Here is a 24,504-nt window from a genome sequence, read left to right on the forward strand (position 1 = left end):
GTAAAAGTTCTCAGACCGTTGAGGGAGAAGGTGGAGTTGTGCTGCTGTCATGTCAGAGGAGGAATGTGTTTAATGCTTTGTGTGGGGGAGGGGTTAAGAGCTGGCTGTCTGCTTTTAGAGGAGGGCACAAGGACCACACACACACAAACTAAAACCTGGTATTGGTACATAGTACAACACTTGATTCACCAGGGCCCATCGTTTTTGGAATAGGGTGCCATTAAACACACTCCAGCTATTGATCTTTTCCTGTTAAACTATGTATAAATACAGGTAATGTACACAAACGAAACAGTAAAGTTTTAGACAAATGCAAATTTCATGGAGTAGGCATTCAAGGAGTTGGTCTGATGGTGCTCTCTGTCATTTGCACCTTCTTACTTGAACAAGAGAGGAAGGCCCCCTCCCCCCACATGGGCCACGTCATGATACCTGGACCATCCATTGTAATGTACCTTATGTAAATCAGGTGATGAAAAGGAGACTGGGGTGTTACTTTCTAAAGCCGCCCCTTCACTGCTGACAGACTAAGCCATGAGAATACTCTCACTAATAAAAACAAATGGCCTTGCCTGATCACTGCCCTCCCCTCTTGGTATGCGGACACACCGCTTTTCTACTGTGCCTGAATAATAGTGGATTCAAAAAGACAGATCAGGAAATGGATGTTGGATACAAGAATCCCATTTTATTGAAATCCCAAACTGCATAGGAAATGTTAAGTCCATATAGACGAGAAGCAGACGGCAGGTTAACAGTTGCCTAACATCCTTCAGAATGCTTCTTCCTGAGTCCCAAATTGCACCCTAGTCCCAATAAAATGCACAACTTTTGATAGGACTAGTTAAAAGTAGTGCCCTCTATAGGGCAGGGGTGTCACTCATTCCATGGATGTCCTAGTCGTGTCTGCAGGTTTTTGGTTTTTCCTTTCAATTAAGACCTAGACAACCCAGGTTCCGTGTGTCTAGTTGGTAGAGCATGGCACTAGCAACACCGGGGTTGTGGGATCCATTCCCACGGGGGACCAGTACAGAAGAGTACTGCACATCGCTCTGGATAAGAGCGTCTGCTAAAACATAAGACAACCAGGTGACCTAAATTCCTCAATCAAGTACAAGGAAGAAGTGAAAACAAACAGCCCTCCATGGAATGAGTTTAACACCTGTGCTCTAGGGAACAGGGTGGCATTTAGGGCTCACACCAACACTTCCAACCAGTCACTAAAGGGTATAGGGAAGGAGGGAGTATTGGAAGAACTCTTTTAGAGTCCCCTAATCTCACTGCTATCCCTTTCAAACACTCATAAGTGGAATCCATATGGAGCATCCTTCCATTTCACTTCAAATGAAACAGCACAATATTTAGGCTTGACTCCAGGTTATATAAACCCCACAAAAGGGTCAAACGACCTCAATGTTTTTCATACAGTGATTTTTTTTTGGGGTTCAACACAATTCCAGAGTAAATGGCCTAAAGTATCAAATGATTAATAAACCCCATTCACCATGCTGAAATGGCCTGACTGGGATCAGGATCAGAGACATCTGACAGTATAATGTATATTTCACAACGCCATAGAATTGTGACAATTCAGAATATTTTTTCCTTGAGACATTTTTCCCCACATACTGAGACACACTCCAACAAAAATTATACATTGGAAAAGTAAAACAAATCTGTTTGAGTCCACTCCCTCATAATCAGTATTTTTTTCCATCAAAAATTATCTGATTAAGCATTTTAAAGTTGGATCTTATGTCATTTTGAAAAAAAATGTTTTCATCAGAATAGGTAAAAGCTGCTTATTGACAGTTTTTCAAAACGTGGAACACTAGCATTATACCTACCGGAGTTCAACTTAAATTGACTACATGATCACATTAGTCTAAGACCATGTTCTTATGAACTGATAGGCTTCTGTTGTTTATCTCCATGAGAGGAAAAGTACTAATGCTGGAATCCTCCCATAATGATCACCCAGATAAGTTACTGTGGATGACTGTACACAGAGCATTTCTGATAGTCTGGATAGACTGAGGCTCGATTTAATCTGTATCGAAGTTCAGCGCTATAGTGCAATTAAAATGTAAAAAGGACATTTCTGATTTGAGTCGACATATGCAGCGTTAACCGTGAATGCAGTCTCCACGAAATGTGGGAACGTTGCCTTTAATTTCTCTACAGTGCTGAATTTCCACCATACGGATCGAATGGAGCCCAAAGTATACTTGCGGCTAGGGTTGCAAAGAAACTTTCCCCCAATTCCCAGAAATGCCATTTGGAAGATTCCCTCCCTCTTTATCCACTCCTGATTCTAGGAATCCTCCAACCTGGAATTCTTGAAAACCTGTGAAGTTACCAGAATTTTGCAACCTGACAATAAAAAACAAACAGCAGATACAGAAACAGGTAAATAACAAAGTTCAACAAAGGTTACATTTACTTTAAGCCCTTGGTAGTTTTCTTGATTAATTGTGATACTTCCAACTGTGGAAGTATAGACAGAGTACATGTTGAATGTCCTCTACTAGTATAGTGTTATGTACTGCTTTAGCAGTAGCTAATGAGGGTCCTACTGAAATACTTAAGGCAAATGTATTTCTGTTTGAACTCTTGTTGTTTGACATCATCATGAGGTAACTTGATTGGGCCCAGTAAGGCTATTCAGAAAATAGACACAATCTTATAGTCAAAGGAAGCCATCCTCCTCAACCTAACATACTATAACTGTATATAACCCTAAAATAATTAAAAAGCAGTGAAATCTTTCCCACAATTACTTTTTGAATCATGCATTAAAATGAAAATATACAAGTCTTGTCTTCTAAGTGTCAAGACCTTGAGGTATTTTAAGAAACATTCACTGCAAACTTAAGTTCAAACTATAGGAACAATATAGGAACCAACAATGTACTGAAAATACATCAGATCAGTGTGGATTTGAAGCAGCATTGTCCTCGGTTTAATCTACTTGATCAAACTGTTCATAACTTCTTCAAGCCTTCCCTTTCCATTCTCTAGTGTAACAGTACACTATAAGACCACACATCTAACTGAAATTCAACTGAGGTTTGAAAAATGCAACCATGCCAACGAGGTATTAACAGTTCAGCAATGAGGTAAAAGGCGTAGCTCAGTAATACTGAGGTAAAGATGTACATTATACCTATATCTTTCTGTATAATGAGGTATATATATGGGGTGGCAGGTAGCCTAGTGGTTAGAGCGTTGGACCAGTAACCAAAAGGTTGCATTATCGAATCCCTGAGCTGACAAGGTACAAATCTGTCGTTTTGCCCCTGGACAAGGCAGTTGGCCTACCGGGGAACAGTGGGTTGTCATTGTAAATAACAATTTGTTCTTAACCGACTTGCCTGGTTAATTTTTTTTTTTATATTCCAGGGGTCACACCAGCAAGGACAAAATTAAATACTGAAAAACTAAATGACAGTGATGGTGAGCCATTTTTATAAGAGTTATATTTATTACTTCAAATAGTCCATTTACACTGTTTGTTGTCATCACAATGCCTTTCCTGCTGGTCACAACTGGCCCAGAAAGTGTAATTTATCTCCTGTATAACAAAAGGCAGAAGCTACAACACTGGAACAGTGTCAATGTGAATAATTCACTAAAACACCTGGAAACTCAATATCTAAAAAGTGGCCATTTTGATTCAATCTTTAAGAGGATGTAACTGAGTAAGCAGTGTCTGGAGCCCAACGTCTCACTGGTCCCCCTGTACACCCAGCTGTGATTATTAAGGTAAAGGAGATATGAGGTGTGTCTGGCATGCCTTCCAACTCTTCTGGGGGTTAGAGCAGCTGGAGACCGACAGCTATGGTGCATCACCAACTCACAGAGTGCGGTGTGCCAAATGGCTACCTAGTCCCTATTTAGTGCACTACTACTGACCAGGGCTCATAAAGCTCTGGTCAAAAGTAGTGCACTATATAGGGATTAGTGTGCCATTTGGAAAAGAACCGAGCTCTCCTCGTAAACCAGCATTTGTGGCAATGTGGCTCAACAGACAGGAAATACTGGCCCATTAGACGCAGTCAGAGACACAGGGAGGAGAGGCTGGGACTTGGCTTTAACAGTTAAAGCTATAAGCACAATATTAATAGCTATGAACAGATAGCTTATAACACAGGGCAGGATAGTGGGGGAAAAAAACTAATTCATTTTTAACATTTGCATTTTTACTGGTTCTTGATGTGCAGTAGTTAATAGCCACTGTGGAACCATGAATGACCTGGTTATGTTCTCTCAGACGGAGGTACAATAGAGAGGAACTGCTGTGCTGACTGAAATTACAATGTCTAATGTGACCAACCGACTCACTGCCATCACAGTTCAGAGCAGGGTGAATGTGGGTGTGGGAGCAGCAGCTGATGGAATTCTAATTATGTGGAGCCTTTTGCTTTGGTTACTCAGCCATCTGTAGGCTACATGAGTGGGTCATCAGGCAACTGACCAGCAGCTAGGGGTTACTATGGAGAATATCTATTGAAAATACTATGGAGGCAATGGAGATCAACATCAATGCTGTCACTTAATTTACTGGTCAGTTTTACTTTTAAAAATTATTTTATTTGCCACCAGGATAAAACAATAACCCACACCAGTGGGTTAACTTTCTGATGATTCACCCAATTCAAGGTGGTCAATTCCTTATGAAATGTTTTTTCCCTTTAACTGAAATCACGACTGACTGAACGACAATGGTCACTGATATCAAATATTCAACCTGCCTATAGCAAACTGTCAGCAGCCATTTTGTGGAGAGAATCCATTTTAGAGTCTCAGATTACAACCTATTCGCTATTTAGTGCACTACTTTAGATCAGGGTCCATAGCGCTCCGGTAAAAACTAGTGCACTATTTAGGGAATAGGGTGCCATTTGGGACTTGGCCATACTATCGACCTGAGGACACTGGAGTTCTGAGGTACTATGTGGTCGTGACATGAGGTAAAAAGGTTTTACAGAGGTATGGAGGCATATTCAAAAACAAAATGGAAAAATAACAGTTGCTGAGTTTGACTCCACATGTATGTAACACAGTCATTATTATACATTGTTCTCAGCAACATTCTGGGATTTCACACGCTTTATGTGCACAGTAACAATTAGAGAAAATGTGTGCGCACTTTCTGTGCAAATATCAACCAAATGTTGCTTCATGTTAACTATATACACTTTTCTTTTGCATTGAGGTAGTTACTTCATCAAAACTCCACTGGCGAAATCTCTGCATCAAATAATAAAGGAGTACATTCATACACAGCTACATGAGGTAGGTATGATGCAGTGGAAATCTTTCAAGAATGCAAGAAATTCCCTGAGAAAATCAGAGATTTTGACACACACATCAGGAGCAAAGACAACTATCGTGCCAGATACTGTCACAGAAGGCCTACGATAGGGTTCAAAATGTCAGCTTATGACAATAACCCCATGTTGGCATTGGTTCATGTACTGCATTGATTTGCTCTTTCAAAATAGAGGTAATAACTGAGAGAAAAGGTCAAGTTTCAATATTACTGTCTCCATTTGCTCACAAAGACATTTGCATCTGATGGGTGTGTTTCAAAATCTCCTCTTCAATGTTTATTTCTTTGCAAACCAGTAGACAAACTGCCTAGCCTAGAACATAATGATTCGGTTGTTTCCAAAGTCCACGGCAACAATCCTTCCGTCTGGAGTAACAGCTATACCCGACGGGCGATCCATCTGTCCAAAGCTGCTACCCTGAGTCCCCAACTTGCATAAGAAATTACCATTGGTTTGGAACACCTGGATCCGGTGGTTCCGGGAGTCAGCCACCACGATGCGGTCCTCCTGGTCCACTGCTACGCCCTGCGGTCGCAGGAACTGACCGTTACCGGTTCCCTCTGATCCCAGGAAGTGGGCCGACTGGCAGTCCGACCGGATGATCAGCAGACGGTGGTTGTTGAAGTCTGTCACCACCAGGTGGTCCTCCTGAGTAAAGGCCACACCCCTGGGGGAGTCCAAGTGTTTCCATAGAGCCCCCTCAAAGCCGTACTTGTTGAGGAAGGTGCCGTCCTGCCTGAAGAGCTGGATGCGGTGGTTCCGGGTGTCTGAGACGAGGATCTTTCCCTCCGAGCTGACCGCCACATCCCAGGGGTAGCTGAACTGACCGGTCTTGGTTCCCTTCTCCCCGAACTTGAGGAGGAACCGGCCTTCAAAGGTGAAGATCTGGATGCGGTGATTATCCTTGTCGGCAACGATGATTCTCCTCTGGCTGTCGCAGGCCACCCCAGCTGGTCGGTCCAACTGGCCTGGTCTGGAGCCCAGCATACCAAACTTGTGGTGGAAGGAACCGCACGGCTTGAAGATCTGCACCCTGTTGTTGCTTCGGTCAGCTACGATTATGTAGCCCTCTTTGTCCACACACACCCCCCAGGGGCGACACAGCTGCCCGTCTCCGTCCCCCTCCCTGCCGAACGAGGCCACCGTCAAAGGGATACCTCCATAGCTACGGCCAGACTTGACCAGCGCTTTAAAGGGGCTGCCTTCGATGTGCTGGTTGCAGATAAGGACTGACACCAGATGTTCTCCTTCTACCTTGGGCAGGTAGCTGACCGTGTACAACCCGTTCTGATGGTCGGACACCTCAGCGTTTAGCAGGTTACCATCTGGCGCCACCACCACAGCTGACACACCGTCCCCCCCAGACAACCTGGGCTCTCCATCATGATCATACCCCACCACAGTGAAGGAAGCCTGCTTACCCTGCAATCCCCGACATAGCCCTTCTCCCTGGGCCTTGGTGAGGGGGGCGAAGGCCCCAGAGCTGACCAGACCTAGGGACTGGATGGCGAGGAGCAAGGTCTGGTCAGGGGCGGTGAACAGGATGCGATCATCATCCTGCGGTAGTAACAGCTCCCTGAGGGCCTTAAGCTCTGTGATCTGGAGGAGCATGCTCTCTCTGGCCAGCAGCAGGTCCAGACTACTGCCATTCTCTAGGACCTGGGTTACTGTAGCGATGGTGCTGTCCAGCTTGGTCAGGTTCTGGTGCAGCTTCTCTAACTGGAGATAGAGGGACTTGGCTTTCCCCTGACGGATCTTCTCAACCTTTAGAGGGTGAAAGGAGGAAGAGGGAAAAGGGACAGAAAGGAGAAAGAAAAGATAGTCTTAGGTTTTGTAACACTGCTGGAATGTGTAAATGTACTGTAGGTCCTACAGTATGATACTACTTAGCAGAAAACCAACTTACTTTCCACAGCAGTTCACATTCTCGTTCCTCCAGGGCCTTCTTATGACGCTCTGTGATGGCTTTGACCTCTGACTGGACCACCATGGCCTTCAGTTCCACCTGCTCGGCAACGGCCTGGGCTTTCTCAATGCTCAGCTGCAGGTAAATCATTAAGAAACTGCTTTAGTGGGGACAAAAGCATGACCTTTGAATGGTACATTGACACATTATTCACAGGTTAAGTCCTGACAGGTTAAGACCTTTAAATAGTGACACATTGTTCCTTATCAGATACAGTAGGTCAGTGTTTCTCAACCTTTTTGCACCAGGGACCAGCAAGCTACTGGGTATCATGAGACTATGGTGTAAATGGCTCTCCTCTCCTCTCCTGCCCTCCATATCAGTGACCTCTCAAAGTCCTTTCAGTATGAGGCCAGCTGGTTAAGTGAATGAAATACCTCAGACTGGCTCCAGTACTACTGCTGGAGAGAGGCTGTTGACCCCAGGCCAACACAGCAGCTGTGTTCCAGCCAGTAGTTGGTCCTCATCATGAAGTCCCCCCATAGAGGCACCTCTGGTGGATATAGGGGTCGGAACTAAAGCTCAGAGCGTTAAGTTAAGACTGTGTTAAGATCTGCTATCAAAATGCTTTATCAGCAGACAGGCCTTTAACTGTTGGGAGAGTAAATACAGTGTATGCACGCATGACTAAGTCTAAAAGTGTCTGCTAAATGGCCTTGATGTAAAGTGTGACTGACTAGGACAGAAATGTTAAATTAACTTCTCACTAGGTGGGAGCTGACAACCGTCCATAACCTGATCCGTCCCGGCAGGACTGAGCTCAACCAATGGAATGAGGGGTACTACCTGGGTGGTGGTGTCAATCAGAGAGGAAGCACCAATGACATCATCTATAGGGGTAACAAATCCTGGGTCAGAGGTTAAGGGGGTGGCAGAACGGGCAGAAAAATGCGGCAAATGAGATTATGGTGTTTTAATGTGACCCTTTAGGCCAAAGGTCTTCTACCTTTCAGGACAGAGTTCTACAGCTCGGGCTTTGTGCCATTCAAGCCCATGAACATTATGTGTGTCCCAAATTGCACCCATTGCCTATGTAGTGCACTATTTTTTACCAGGGCCCATAGGGAACAGGGTGCCATTTGGGACACAGCCCATGAGATCTCTTCATAGGAGATAATGGATTATCAGGCTGGTCATAGTCATAGTACAGCCTCTTCACAGGAGCTAAAAACACTCAGCCCAGATTGAGTTAGCAGCATTTGGTGAATTAGGTCTTCAAGTTAAGTGAGCCTCAAAACACCAACTGAGTGTCACAGGACTGAAGGGGGTAGGGGGAGGTGTGTTTTTGTATTGTGTTTTGAGAAAGGGGAGGGGCATACATATTTCATTGGCATGTGAGTGAGTTGGTTTGGGGGGTGGGAGGGGGGTGTATGGGAGAGGGAGAAGGGTGTATGGTGACAGGTTGGGGGAAGGTAGTGTCTTCCTAGAATTCCTCTCCATTGTGTCCGTCCTCCCAAAGCCATCCCGTTCCCAACACCCTTCACTCTCTATTCACAGCTGGATGACAGCCCACCTCCCAGCCAGCCGCCTAAGGAGGAGTGGCCTAATGTTCTGAGTGGTTGTCGGCATCCCAAGTGACACCCTTATTCCCTTCATAGGGCTGACACCCTTATTCCCTTCATAGGGCTGACACCCTTATTCCCTTCATAGGGCTGACACCCTTATTCCCTTCATTGGGCTGACACCCGTATTCCCTTCATTGGGCTGACACCCGTATTCCCTTCATTGGGCTGACACCCTTATTCCCTTCATAGGGCTGACACCCTTATTCCCTTCATAGGGCTGACACCCTTATTCCCTTCATTGGGCTGACACCCGTATTCCCTTCATTGGGCTGACACCCGTATTCCCTTCATTGGGCTGACACCCTTATTCCCTTCATAGGGCTGACACCCTTATTCCCTTCATTGGGCTGACACCCTTATTCCCTTCATAGGGCTGACACCCTTATTCCCTTCATTGGGCTGACACCCGTATTCCCTTCATTGGGCTGACACCCGTATTCCCTTCATTGGGCTGACACCCGTATTCCCTTCATAGGGCTGACACCCGTATTCCCTTCATAGGGCTGACACCCTTATTCCCTTCATTGGGCTGACACCCGTATTCCCTTCATTGGGCTGACACCCTTATTCCCTTCATTGGGCTGACACCCTTATTCCCTTCATTGGGCTGACACCCTTATTCCCTTCATTGGGCTGACACCCTTATTCCCTTCATTGGGCTGACACCCTTATTCCCTTCATTGGGCTGACACCCTTATTCCCTTCATTGGGCTGACACCCTTATTCCCTTCATTGGGCTGACACCCTTATTCCCTTCATTGGGCTGACACCCTTATTCCCTTCATTGGGCTGACACCCTTATTCCCTTCATTGGGCTGACACCCTTATTCCCTTCATTGGGCTCTGGTCAAAAGTAGTACGCTATGTAGGGAACATGGTGCCATTTGGGACGCAAGCATGGTGTTAGAGGGGCTATAAATGGGCACTATGGCCTCTCCCCCTCTCCCTCCCGCCCGCCCTTCCACTCCCATTCTCCTGGCCCTGTGAGGCTGGAGTGATAGAGGACACTAATGATCCATTCTGCTCCTGATGCCGTCAAGTCTCTGAATACAAACTGTCAGAGCTGACTAGTGGCCGTCACACACACACACACACACCAATGTAGAGTCCCCGCTGTATATCCCCCTGTAGATCTACGTAGAGTCCCCGCTGTATATCCCCCTATAGATCTACGTAGAGTCCCCTGCTGTATATCCCCCTGTAGATCTACGTAGAGTCCCCGCTGTATATCCCCCTGTAGATCTACATAGAGTCCCCGCTGTATATCCCCCTATAGATCTACATAGTCCCCCGCTGTATATCCCCCTGTAGATCTACATAGAGTCCCCCGCTGTATATCCCCCTATAGATCTACATAGAGTCCCCCGCTGTATATCCCCCTATAGATCTACGTAGAGTCCCCCGCTGTATATCCCCTATAGATCTGCGTAGAGTCCCCGCTGTATATCCCCCTGTAGATCTACATAGAGTCCCCGCTGTATATCCCCCTGTAGATCTACGTAGAGTCCCCGCTGTATATCCCCCTGTAGATCTACGTAGAGTCCCCGCTGTATATCCCCCTGTAGATCTACGTAGAGTCCCCGCTGTATATCCCCTATAGATCTACATAGAGTCCCCTGCTGTATATCCCCCTGTAGATCTACGTAGAGTCCCCCGCTGTATATCCCCCTGTAGATCTACATAGAGTCCCCGCTGTATATCCCCCTATAGATCTACATAGTCCCCCCGCCGTATATCCCCCTATAGATCTACATAGAGTCCCCCGCTGTATATCCCCCTATAGATCTACATAGAGTCCCCCGCTGTATATCCCCTATAGATCTACGTAGAGTCCCCCGCTGTATATCCCCCTATAGATCTGCGTAGAGTCCCCGCTGTATATCCCCCTATAGATCTACATAGTCCCCCGCCGTATATCCCCCTATAGATCTACATAGAGTCCCCCGCTGTTTATCCCCCTATAGATCTACATAGAGTCCCCCCGCTGTATATCCCCTATAGATCTACATAGAGTCCCCCGCTGTATATCCCCCCTATAGATCTGCGTAGAGTCCCCCGCTGTTTATCCCCCTATAGATCTACGTAGAGTCCCCCGCTGTATATCCCCCTATAGATCTGCATAGAGTCCCCCGCTGTATATCCCCCTATAGATCTGCGTAGAGTCCCCCGCTGTATATCCCCTATAGATCTACGTAGAGTCCCCCCGCTGTATATCCCCCTATAGATCTACGTAGAGTCCCCGCTGTATATCCCCCTGTAGATCTACATAGAGTCCCCGCTGTATATCCCCCTGTAGATCTACGTAGAGTCCCCGCTGTATATCCCCCTATAGATCTACGTAGAGTCCCCCCGCTGTATATCCCCCTATAGATCTACGTAGAGTCCCCCGCTGTATATCCCCCTATAGATCTACGTAGAGTCCCCCCGCTGTATATCCCCCTATAGATCTACATAGAGTCCCCCGCTGTATATCCCCCTATAGATCTACATAGAGTCCCCCGCTGTATATCCCCCTATAGATCTACGTCGAGTCCCCCGCTGTATATCCCCCTATAGATCTACATAGAGTCCCCGCCACCTACAGCATGTCTGCATCACATCACCCACCTAGAGCGTGCCTGCCCTGCATCCCATCACCCACCTAGAGCATGCCTGCCCTGCATCCCATCACCCACCTAAAGCATGCCTGCCCTGCATCCTAGTACCCACCTGTACAGCGTACCTGTCCTGCATCACCCACCTAAATAGTGCCTGACCTGCATCACATTACCCACATGTACAGTGTGCCTGCCCCGCTGGGTGTCTGCCAGCAGCTGGATGGTGAGGGTCCTGGAGTCCTGCAGGGAATCCTGGAGGTAGCGGAGGCTGTGGCCCAAGTGACAACCCACACTGCCCTCCCTACAGACAGGCACGGAGCACGTATCACAGAAGAAATGCAGAACCTGCACAGGGACAGGCACAGAAGCAGACAGTCAGCAACAGAACCTGCACAGGGACAGGCACAGAAGCAGCCAGTCAGCAACAGAACCTGCACAGGGACAGGCACAGAAGCAGCCAGTCAGCAACAGAACCTGCACAGGGACAGGCACAGAAGCAGCCAGTCAGCAACAGAACCTGCAGAGGGACAGGCACAGAAGCAGACAGTCAGCAACAGAACCTGCAGAGGGACAGGCACAGAAGCAGACAGTCAGCAACAGAACCTGCAGAGGGACAGGCACAGAAGCAGACAGTCAGCAACAGAACCTGCAGAGGGACAGGCACAGAAGCAGACAGTCAGCAACAGAACCTGCAGAGGGACAGGCACAGAAGCAGACAGTCAGCAACAGAACCTGCAGAGGGACAGGCACAGAAGCAGACAGTCAGCAACAGAACCTGCAGAGGGACAGGCACAGAAGTAGACAGTCAGCAACAGAACCTGCAGAGGGACAGGCACAGAAGCAGACAGTCAGCAACAGAACCTGCAGAGGGACAGGCACAGAAGCAGACAGTCAGCAACAGAACCTGCAGAGGGACAGGCACAGAAGCAGACTGTCAGCAACAGAACCTGCAGAGGGACAGGCACAGAAGCAGACAGTCAGCAACAGAACCTGCAGAGGGACAGGCACAGAAGCAGACAGTCAGCAACAGAACAGCTATCCTCTCACATACAGCAACAACCAACCGCAGCCAGTTCTATTGTTACATTCTGTACAGTATCTAACATGTTGACTGTCAGGTCCTGAAGATTTAATAATAGTAACAATGACATTAAGCTATGGCTCTGCCTCGGTCTGCACAACGATGTACTGAACGGCATCTCATACTCAGTGTTTTGGACACAGTCCTGTCTAAAGCAGAGTAGAGTGAAAGAAGAAACAAGGGTAAGAAATAATGAAGAGGGGAAGCAGGAGTGCAGTGGTGTGAGGTACTTAAGTAAAAATATTTTAAAATACTACATAAGTAGTTCTTTTTTTTGTATATGTACTTTATTTTTGACAACATTTTCTTCACTATATTCCTAAAGAAAATAATGTACTTTTTACTCCATACAGTTTCTCTGACATCCAAAAGTACTCATTACATTTTGAATGCTTAGCAGGAAAGGAAAATGGTCTCATTCACACACTTATCAAGAGAACATCCCTGGTCATTCCTACTACCTCTGATCTGGTGGATTCACTAAACACAAATGCTTTGTTGGTAAATTATGTCAGAGTGTTGGAGTGTGCCCCTGGCTATCCGTAAATAAATAAAAAACAAATAATCATGCCATCTGGTTTTCTTAACATAAGGAATTTGAAATTATTTACACTTTTACTTTTGATAGTTAAGTATATTTCAAACCAAATACTTTGACTTTCTCACGTAGTATTTTACTGGGTGACTTTCACCGGAGTCATTTTCTATTAAGATATCTTTATTTTTACTCAAGTATAACGATTGGCTGCTTTTTCCACCACTGCAGGAGTGAAAGGGTAGAGCGTACAGGATAGGATGGAGAAAGCAGGGTGAGTGATGCAGGCCAATCACTACATTGTATAGAGAAAGGAGGCCAATAAACAATTACATTGGTCAGTTGCCAAGAACATCAATATTTACAATACAGAGCCCCTAAAGATGTTTATCTTTGATATGTTCCTATGTATTACCACTAAAGTGCATGGATGTGTGGCATGTATCCAGAACTTCATTCAAGCACCGTATAATACTTCGCTAGTACATGTCTCTATAGCAACAGTCATAATATCATTTGGTGCTGGTGTGGGGACATACTCTGACAATACTAAGGTTTAATGCAGGGGTGAAGTTGTCAGAGAGTTTTCACAATGAGAGTTCATTTAGACTGGATGCTCTTGAGTTAGTTCTGGAGATTCAGTACGAGAGTGTGTGTGTGTTTAGTCCACTCAGCACCACAAAGCCCTCAAATGACATGGACCACTCAGCATGGGTCAGGGTACATAGCTCACCCATTGGCCCCTTCCCTCTTCCCAGTGAGCCATTTGAAAATGTCAACGGATCTATCCGACAGTAATCACTGAGGCGGATTCCTCTCAATGAAATGACCAAATGAAGGAGTTTGGAGGTGCTTTCCTCTCCCCACCACAAAGGCCAATCCATCAGCGCTGACTAACACCTCTAACACAGCCCTCAACACCACGTTCAGGACTTCGGTAAGGGTTTTTTCAGCCGTTTGGCCACACATTTTTTCATGCTGCACCAAACATAACAATGTCAAAATGAATGACAGGTATCTTGGGTTATCTTCAATTCATTCTGACTATTTTGATGAAGTTTATACTGGCTACGGGGTCTCAAATCAACAAACGGTAATATTGACGCTTTTTTCACGTTTTTCATGCGAAGGTCTTTTAAAAGGAGTTTGCGAGCACACTCATTGGGTTTGGGCTAGCAGCCAGCCCAACTGAAGCATGCTGATGTCTTTAGCCCCCAGGTCAGAGCAGCAGAGGAGAGGAGAAAAATGGCAGCCAAAATAATACATGTTTGTTATTCAAAACGGTTATTACGGTGACCGCGGTCATTTGGCTGGCCAATTACAGTCATCCATAATTCCATGACCGTTACAGTCCTAGTGTTGTGTTATCGTACCAGAGGTTGTGATCCTGTATCTATCAGCATCACAGAGGGAGGGGGGAGGAATAGAGGGGCCTTTAAACACCAAACTGCCAACAGAAGTGGCCAAAGACAACCCAAAGCTGGGGTAAAAGGAACCAAAGTCAGGATGCACTTGAACTTCTGTGGAACAGGACAGAGCTGTTATCCCGTTCAAGTCCATGTTATGGTATTTCATGTGTCTGAAGTGAAAGAAAGGGGACAGTCAAACCATTCCCTGGGATGGTGGACTTCAAAAACACATCTAAATCAGAAAACATCTGGAATTATGATTCATCAGAATCTCAGACAGTAAATTTAACTAAGTTGTTTCCTCGCTAGCCTGTAGATCTATTGGACATTTAAAGAGCGACAGAATAATGCAAACGTCCCAGAACTCCCACACAGGGCTGATGTAAAATACACACACGGAGCATACAGATCAACATAACCCGAGGGTGCCCTGTCCATGCTAATCCGGTTTCCCAGAAGTCACACGTGCACAGCGCTGCACACACAAACACAGCCAGGCTGAAAACAGTGTGCAAGACCACCGTATCAAGACAAATGGGGTGACAATATCAGCTGAGAGAGAGAGAGGCAGACAGAGAGCACCATGACTGAGTGTGTACCGCTCTGTCCAGCAGTGCGCAATCACACTGCATATTGGACAAGAGGAATACCTATGTAAGAATGCTGTTTCATCGACTACAGCTCAGCATTTAACACCATAGTACCCTCCAAACTCGTCATTAAGCTCGAGACCCTGGGTCTCGACCCCGCCCTGTGCAACTGGGTCCTGGACTTCCTGACGGGCCGCCCCCAGGTGGTGAGGGTAGGAAACAACATCTCCACCCTGCTGATCCTCAACACTGGGGCCCCACAAGGGTGCGTTCTCAGCCTGCTCGTTCACCCATGACTGCATGGCCATGCACGCCTCCAACTCAATCATCAAGTTTGCAGACGACACTACAGTGGTAGTCTTGATTACCAACAACGACAAGACGGCCTACAGGGAGGAGGTGAGGGCCCTTGGAGTGTGGTGTCAGGAAAATAACCTCACACTCAATGTCAACAAAACAAAGGAGATGATCGTGGACTTCAGGAAACAGCAGAGGGAGAACCCCCCTATCCACATCGATGGGACAGTAGTAGAGAAGGTGGAAAGTTTTAAGTTCCTCTGCGTACACATCACGGACAAACTGAAATGGTCCACCCACACAGACCGCATGGTGAAGAAGACTCTTCAACCTCAGGAGGCTGAAGAAATTCGACTGGTCACCAAAAACACTCAAACTTTTACAGATGCACAATCGAGAGCATCCTGTCGGGCTGTATCACCGCCTGGTACGGCAACTGCTCCGCCCATAACCGGAAGGCTCTCCAGAGGGTAGTGAGGTCTGCACAATGCATCACCATCAGACTGAGAAAGAGCTTTCTATCTCAAGGCCATCAGACTGTTAAACAACCATCACTAACTTTGAGTGGCTGCTGCCAACATACTGACTCATCTCTAGCCACTTTAACAATTAGATGTAATAAATGTATCACTAGCCACTTTATATAAATGTTTACATACCCTACATTACCCATCTCATATGTATATACTGTACTCTATACTATCTACTGCATCTTGCCTATGCCGTTCAGCCATCGATCATCCATATATTTTTATGTACATATTCTTACTCATTCCTTTACACTTGTATAAGGTAGTTGTTGTGAAATTGTTAGATTACTTGTTGGATATTACTGCATGGTCGGAACTAGAAGCACAAGCATTTCGCTACACTCGCAATAACATCTGCTAACCATGTGTATGTGAAAGATAAAATTGTATTTGATTTGTTTGTGTGTTCCAGTAACATGCACGACTTGATCTCTATGGCTCAGCCTCTACAATAGAACACTACAAGCTATACACCAAGTTGTTCTGTGTGTTGATGACCTCCAGTTCTGATACACTGGGGTTGCTAAATTCCTGTAACTTTACCGAAACTCACAGGTTTTTCTACATCCCTGTTTGGAGCGTTCCTAGATTTCCTGCTTATCCCCTCCCGATTCCAGTGATCTTCCAACCAGGATTTCTGGAAAAGTTTTTGTGGAAGTTCCCAGATTTTCAGAACCCTAATAAAGAACTGTGCCTCCTCATGGACTGACCATGAGCCAGAAACATATGAGATGTTTCGGAGCCCATCGCTGTCTAGGAATAGGGCTTCCATCCCAGAGAGAGAGCTGCTTTGATGCCATGCCAGACGTTTCTTGTATATAGAATTCTGAAAGCGCTTCCATGTGAGCCGTGCTGGTGGGAGGGGGGCAGCCAGACCTGCGTCTGCTGAACAACCCTACAGTCCCCTCCCCCCCATATGAGCCCCCTGGTTAATGGAAGAGTGAAGGAACTACCCAACTAAAGGGAAGTGTTTAAACGGAATGTCCACTCCAGCACCCGGAAGTTCCAGAGCCAAAACAGAGACCTGGCGGTCAAAACAAAAACACATTCATGGACACATCTCTCTTTGACAAGCTCTAGCTCTACACTGATCCATGTGTCCAACACTTCCACACAGCTGTGATTGTGTGTACACCCATTCTGTTTCAAACAATGGTGATATTCCATCTGTACTAAAATCTAGACTCAGCAGAAGAAAAAACGTGACCCACACTGAGTGAATCACCCTTCTACTTTCCACTGTTCATCAGAAACACAATCTGCAGACCATTCCAACTGCTTTCTTTATTTCCCTGGACTGGTGGACTGACTGCTCCATCTGTCTTCTTCATACAACAGCATTAAATGTTCAGACATATGTTCCACTGACTCGCCGGCCGTGCTGCCTGCTTTATGGCAACACAGAGTCTACGTTCCAAATGGCACCCTATTCCCTTCATGGTGCACCACTTTCGCTTAGGGGTCGGGCCAAAAGTAGTGCACTATCTAGGGAATAAGGTGCCATTTGGGACATATAAACAGAGTTATTTTGGCTAGACATTGTTTTCATATTCCCAATGAGAAGGCGGGCCCCATCGTTAATGCTATGTCTGCTGATGTCTGCCACCTTGTAGGACCAGCAGGGAAACCAAACGTCCACTCTGTCATGTTAAAACTATTTTCAAAGCCTCTTCAACACAGAGATTTGCAGTCATGGGGAGAAAATATGTATAATTCCTTTCATTAAAAAGCTGAATCCTGCCAGTGCAATGGTTGTGCATGTGTAGCCTACAGTAGAACTTTAAACTGTATTAAAGGTTTGGTCTAGAACTAATCAATATGGACTACATCTGCAATGTTCATCCACCTTCAGAACCAGCTGAACTAGGAGGAATAGAGATACATTATAGAGAGAACTTTCCATGGGAATAAAAACAACAGATCTCCAGTTTCTCTGTCTGGCTTCTAATTCTGTTACATAAGAGGTCTATTAGTAATACTGCCAGTCAGGCCTTCCTCCTCAGCCCTAATGAAGACCGTTCCACATTCCTGATGAAGGTCTGGTCCTACCGTAGGAGGAAAGGTACCCCCATTAGAGGAACCCCCCTCTCTCTGGCTATGTCCCAAATGACACCCTATTCCATTTTTAGTGCACTACTTCTAACCAGGGCCCATGGGGCAATAGGTAGGCTTTATGCAGGCTATAGGGTGGAATTTGAGACGCAGACCCCAGCCTACAAGCAGCTCCACAACACCAGATGGCTACCATCCATCCCATCTTGATCCTCAGGGGCTGAGCCGGGACTGGGCCGGGACTGAGCTGGGGCTGGGGCTAAGCCGAGGCTAAGCTGGGGCTGGGCCGGGGCTAAGCTGGGGCTGGACCAGGGCAGTGGGGTTGTTTTAAGTCTGTGCCCCTAGCTGCCAGATTCAATATCAAAGCACCAGGAGGGGCTCCCTCTCTCACATGAAATGGGTTAAAACTGAAAAAGAGGCACAGGGAAGAAGAAGAACTGAAACAGAATAATAAAATAGTGACTGACAGGGAGGCTTTTGGGGTTGGTTCACAGAGGATATCCCCAGCTAGACAGAATTACAAACCAGACAAGATTCCTTACATGAGTTCACTGCACTGGTAGGAGCGATGGTAGTCAATCACCAGCGGCAGCTGACACCTTCATTGGGGAGGACAGGCTCATAGTAATGGCTGCTCATAGTAATGGCTGCTCATAGTAATGGCTGCTCATAGTAATGGCTAGAAAGGATTACATGGTATAAAACACATCAGACCCATGGTTTCCTTGTGTTCGATACTATTCCATTCCAGCCATTATTATGAGCCGTTCTCCCCTCAGCAGCCTCCTGTGTAGTCAATGAGAGACGGGACTACTCACTCCCCCCTCTTCCCCATAGTTAACTGTCTAATGTACTGTGGAATCATTGACTGAATGTTCATAGCTGTCAGTGTTGTCAATAACGGCAACAACAGTGGCTTTTATTTCAGTGACTGAGACAATATCTGAAAACACATTAACCTAGCCTGTAGCAGTGTCTCATCAGATCGTCGTGCCATTGGATGAGAGTTACAGACAGACTAAACTGGTTAGTGACAGGCTGGGAGTGTCATCATGCAAAAGGCTTCTCCACTAACCCCTTATTGTCCTGTTGATTAGAGGATGAGTTAGATGCATTCCTCTAACATGGCATTAAGCTGCACAGCAAACTAGGTTGGCTATCCAAATGACTCAAGGCCTAAACATACCAGCAACTTCCACATTTCCTCATTATAGAATAATCAAGTCTTCCTATCCTAATGTAATCTACAAAAAGGTTTGGGTTAGGTGAGTCTTTACTGAGTGTTCTACACCGTCACCACATGGCAACCAGTGTGGCCCCGCCCTCGTAACCCCTGACCCCAAGCCTGAGGGAGAAAACAGACAACAATGCAGTGACGGCCTTCCGTCCCTTCCACCTTGTGACCTTCTGTTGGAATCAAAGTCAACAGAGAGAGAGGTCACAACATTCTCTCAGCTTAAACATTGAATGGATATAGGCCTCCTACTAGTTCTGACCCAAGGCCATTCACAACTAGAAAAGGGAAACTGTTTTTTAGACAATAAGTTACATAAGGTATTGTAGTGAGTTGAGTTTCTAGTCAAAGTTTGATGGGGGAAATGTAAAAAAATGTAACCAAAACTATGTCCACCCTATGGGCCCTGGTCAAAAGTAGTGCACTATTTAGGGAATAGGGTGCCATTTGGGATGTACATATGTCTGAGGTGGCCAACTTTAACCCAACCTTGTTGTGAAGGCTATTCAGATGCTGGATTTCTTTGGCTTTGCCCCACTACAAGGCAGGAATGTTCAACCATCTCACTGACCTGGTGTTACAGTGTTCTCTGTAACATTCAACGTTCTCACCAGAGACTGTAGAGAGAATTGGTAGAGAAGAGGGTGAATGGGTAGAACAAATAGAAAGTGTGTCTGTGGGGGCGGGGGAATACAGAGAGAATGTGTGTGTAGTCCCATCCTCAACATGTCTCCCAGATGACTGCTCTGCTGAAGGCTAACGTCATGACATTACATTCCGACTGGCCTTCCACTGAGTAAAGGCTTCCTGTATGTTTCTCTATTGGGAGCATGGACTCCTCAGCCACACTGTCTGCACCGGAGTCAGGACAGGAGTGTATTGTCTCACATCTGCATTGGCTCCTGGCAACTGCGTTAGAATGGCACCTAGTGACATCAGAATGACGCCCAGTAGTGACGTCAGAATGGCGCCCAGTAGTGACGTCAGAATGACGCCCAGTAGTGACGCCCAGTAGTGACGTCAGAATGGCGCCCAGTAGTGACGTCAGAATGGCGCCCAGTAGTGACGTCAGAAGGGCGCCCAGTAGTGACGTCAGAAGGGCGCCCAGTAGTGACGTCAGAAGGGCGCCCAGTAGTGACGTCAGAAGGGCGCCCAGTAGTGACGTCAGAAGGGCGCCCAGTAGTGACGTCAGAAGGGCGCCCAGTAGTGACGTCAGAAGGGCGCCCAGTAGTGACGTCAGAAGGACGCCCAGTAGTGACGTCAGAAGGACGCCCAGTAGTGACGTCAGAATGACGTCCCAGTAGTGACGTCAGAATGACGTCCCAGTAGTGACGTCAGAATGACGTCCCAGTAGTGACGTCAGAATGACGTCCCAGTAGTGACGTCAGAATGACGTCCCAGTAGTGACGTCAGAATGACGCCCAGTAGTGACGTCAGAATGACGCCCAGTAGTGACGTTAGACAATGGACAGGAGTGAGGGACTACACTGCTGCTTAGTCCAAGTACACCCCAGCAGAGACACTGCTCCAACTACTCTCCAAATGTACATTTATATCATATATTATTTATCCATGACTTTGGTATTATGAGACAGACTGTGAAATTGGTGTTATAAGACTGTGATATTACTATGGACTGTCAAGCCCAAATGGTAGATCCCATTTGAGTTTGTCCAATAACCCCCAAACCCACGTTAGGCTTTGAAGAGGTGTCCAATAACACCCAACCCCACATTAGGCTTTGAAGAGGTGTCCAATAACACCCAACCCCACATTAGGCTTTGAAGAGGTGTCCAATAACACCCAACCCCACGTTAGGCTTTGAAGAGGTGTCCAATAACACCCAACCCCACGTTAGGCTTTGAAGAGGTGTCCAATAACACCCAACCCCACGTTAGGCTTTGAAGAGGTGTCCAATAACACCCAACCCCACGTTAGGCTTTGAAGAGGTGTCCAATAACCCCCAAACCCACGTTAGGCTTTGAAGAGGTGTCCAATAACCCCCAAACCCACGTTAGGCTTTGAAGAGGTGTCCAATAACCCCCAAACCCACGTTAGGCTTTGAAGAGGTGTCCAATAACCCCCAAACCCACGTTAGGCTTTGAAGAGGTGTCCAATAACCCCCAAACCCACGTTAGGCTTTGAAGAGGTGTCCAATAACCCCCAAACCCACGTTAGGCTTTGAAGAGGTGTCCAATAACCCCCAAACCCACGTTAGGCTTTGAAGAGGTGTCCAATAACCCCCAAACCCACGTTAGGCTTTGAAGGTGTCCAATAACCCCCAAACCCACGTTAGGCTTTGAAGAGGTGTCCAATAACCCCCAAACCCACGTTAGGCTTTGAAGAGGTGTCCAATAACCCCCAAACCCACGTTAGGCTTTGAAGGTGTCCAATAACACCCAAACCCACGTTAGGCTGTGAAGAGGTGTCCAATAACCCCCAAACCCACGTTAGGCGTTGAAGAGGTGTCCAATAACCCCCAAACCCACGTTAGGCTTTGAAGAGGTGTCCAATAACCCCCAAACCCACGTTAGGCTTTGAAGGTGTCCAATAACCCCCAAACCCACGTTAGGCTTTGAAGAGGTGTCCAATAACCCCCAAACCCACGTTAGGCTTTGAAGAGGTGTCCAATAACCCCCAAACCCACGTTAGGCTTTGAAGGTGTCCAATAACACCCAAACCCACGTTAGGCTGTGAAGAGGTGTCCAATAACCCCCAAACCCACGTTAGGCGTTGAAGAGGTGTCCAATAACCCCCAAACCCACGTTAGGCTTTGAAGGTGTCCAATAACACCCAAACCCACGTTAGGCTGTGAAGAGGTGTCCAATAACCCCCAAACCCACGTTAGGCGTTGAAGAGGTGTCCAATAACCCCCAAACCCACGTTAGGCTTTGAAGGTGTCCAATAACACCCAAACCCACGTTAGGCTGTGAAGAGGTGTCCAATAACACCCAAACACATGTTAGACTGTGAAGGGGTGGTGGGTCAGACAGAGGATATGGGAGGATGGGGGCTATCTCATGATGATATTAAACAGCATTACTGCTGTTAGACTCAGATGGAGAAACTTACCGCATTGTCATGCTCCTGGCAGAAACTCAGCCTGTCCTGAAAGACAGGCAGCAGAGAGTAGCTCGACCGGCTCAGAGTGGCAGTAGGAGTGTTAGAGTTGTTGGTTCGGTTCCCCAGGTGCTGGTGAAACAGACTCTCCATTAGTCCATCAATGAAATGGTCTTTGGTAAGCCGGACCCTCTGGTGTGCCCATACACAGTTGTTACAAAGGTACTCCTGGCAGTCTCGGCAGTGAGAGGTAGCGGGGTTGCCCTCGTTGCAAGAGCTGCACAGGGGCGCTCTGCTATGTCTGTGAGACAAGTTGTTGCCCCTGCTGCTAACAGTATTGTTGATTTGCTCCTCAGACGAATTTACCACGGCATCCAACATGTTGCTAAATAAAAAGTTTGACGAGGGCAAGGCGTCTACTCCTGATACGGGCATTAGAACCTTTTGGTCACAGGTCGGGCACCGGAGTTTCAAGGGGTCTCCGGGGTTCCGCTGGTCCTCCAGACACTGCCTGCAGAAGGCATGGAGGCATGGGAGGACGTGGAGCCTTCTGGAGGATGAGGTAGATGAGCTAGTTGAGGTATGAGACGAGGACGAGGAGGTAGACGAGTTGGAGGAGAGCGGAGCAGAGGAGCGGCACAGTTCTTTGCATAGGGGGCATGTCTTCAAGTCGGAGTCAGGGAATGAAGCCATTTGCTCGACTGCTTTGGAATAGGGGTCTTTAAACCCGCATTTAGACATAGCCTACGGTTGCCTTTGTAAATAGATGCAATGACGATAGACTAGATTAAATGTTTCTATTAAATGTTGCTCCTATTGTGCAAAATTGGTATCCACTCACTGACAGCAAATAAAATGTGTAAGTGATGAAATAGGTCTGCCGGTGAAGGACGTGCGTTTGAAGGAAATTGGAATGGCAGTCAACGTCAATGAAAGCTCTTTGGAATAGAACAAACTTCAGGTCTTCCTTATTTGCATACATAATTCACATTTTACGTATTGAAATTTGAGAGTAATTATAACTTAATATTACAGAGTTGTATGTTCTTGTTTACGTCAATGGGAATAAACCAATATTGTGGCAAACATTAAATCGTCTGCGTGTCCCCCACTCCGATTCTCCCCAAGCACAGAGAAAGGCCACTGCCGGTTTTCGTTATCAATTCCTCTGTTCAATTACGCACACACGTGTTTTAACAGTAAGTGTCCGTCCAATTATTCTAATCCACCATCACACCTCTTTCAAATGTAGCCAACCATGCACATCAAACTGAGACTGTTGAAGACAATTAAATAATGAATCCATTTGATGTAATAAGTTAGCGCGATACTTGCGCGCATAAGATCAAATAGCCAAACAGTTGCTGAACAGTCTCCCAAAAAGGATTTGCTACTCTATGATACCTTCTCTGAACGAAATGCTCTGCGATGCATTCGTTGTGCTTAATAAAAGGCTGCACTTTCTTGAGATCAAATGTACAGCGTTTTCCACTGGCTTCCATTGACCATCCGCCAGCGCAGAATTAATCCATTTGTCCGGTGCAATGAAGCGTTCATTTGCGCCCGTGTCCTTGTGCACGCGTTTTACGCATGTTGAACTAAACAAAATATCAAGAGGTACAACGTAGGTTTTACTAATTGTGCCATGTGAACTGCAAGGCGTGAGTTTCTCGAAAATGCCCTGAACGTCTCTAATCCTACAGCCGTGAGCATACTTCCGTTTCATCACACGGAAGGTGACTCGGGGACTTTGTTGGACAGCCGGGCTGGGCAGTTACATACTAGCGTCGCCCTACTCATTCCATTTTTAACAGTAACATTTGAATTGGAAATGCTACAGTATAGTATGCAATATGTCGTGGAGTAGACCTCAAACTGCAGTTGTGCAAAAACAAGGGATCTATTTCAATATTTTAATTTCCTGGAAACAATTATAGACTTTGGCTTTAATTTAATTTGACACTTGTGAGACTATTCCATTGGTTCCATGGTACCAGGCAAACTAAATCAAACTTTCTCTCTGGCTTGTGTATTTAAAACAACTAAAAACTAAATAATTGTTATTTAAACTGCAGTAAGTAGCCTAATGCTAACGTTTTATTTAAACAATTCTAATGTCCACTTTGAATGTGTACAAATAAATTGCTGATCATGATTGTATCCATTCATCCTGTCTCAGACTGACAAGCAATGCTTACTCATGCATGCCTCTGTGAATGCCATGCCATTGATGTTGTGCTTTTGGTTCAGTC

General features: G+C 46.3%; 1 protein-coding gene across 2 annotated transcripts; it reads right to left on the reverse strand.

The window, feature by feature from the left end:
• Positions 1–662: 662 nt before the first annotated feature.
• Positions 663–24,011, reverse strand: LOC106606066 (E3 ubiquitin-protein ligase TRIM71). Of its 2 annotated transcripts, XM_045698009.1 has the most exons (4): positions 22,265–24,010; positions 11,642–11,809; positions 7,243–7,377; positions 663–7,100 (listed from the first exon to the last, which is right to left on the reverse strand). In XM_045698009.1, exons 1-4 carry the CDS (start codon positions 22,991–22,993, stop codon positions 5,649–5,651), a joined length of 2,484 nt encoding a protein of 827 aa, XP_045553965.1. In that variant the 5' UTR covers positions 22,994–24,010; the 3' UTR covers positions 663–5,648. The 2 variants fall into 2 exon arrangements, with proteins under 2 accessions (XP_045553965.1, XP_045553969.1); XM_045698013.1 differs by lacking the exon at positions 11,642–11,809 and having other exon boundaries at positions 22,265–24,011.
• Between the last annotated feature and the right edge of the window lie 493 nt (positions 24,012–24,504).

This window comes from Salmo salar, chromosome ssa02, assembly GCF_905237065.1.
Source record: "Salmo salar chromosome ssa02, Ssal_v3.1, whole genome shotgun sequence".
NCBI lineage: Eukaryota > Metazoa > Chordata > Actinopteri > Salmoniformes > Salmonidae > Salmo > Salmo salar.

Bases quoted from the DNA above. Each gene is read 5' to 3' on its own strand.
- LOC106606066 (XM_045698009.1), bottom strand. From the start codon at position 22,993: ATGTCTAAATGCGGGTTTAAAGACCCCTATTCCAAAGCAGTCGAGCAA. The intron at 7,378-11,641 runs GTGGGTAATGTG...ATTTACCTGCAG, and splicing joins GGGGCAGGCACACTGTACAT to CTGAGCATTGAGAAAGCCCA. The intron at 7,101-7,242 runs GTAAGTTGGTTT...CACCCTCTAAAG, and splicing joins AATGTGAACTGCTGTGGAAA to GTTGAGAAGATCCGTCAGGG.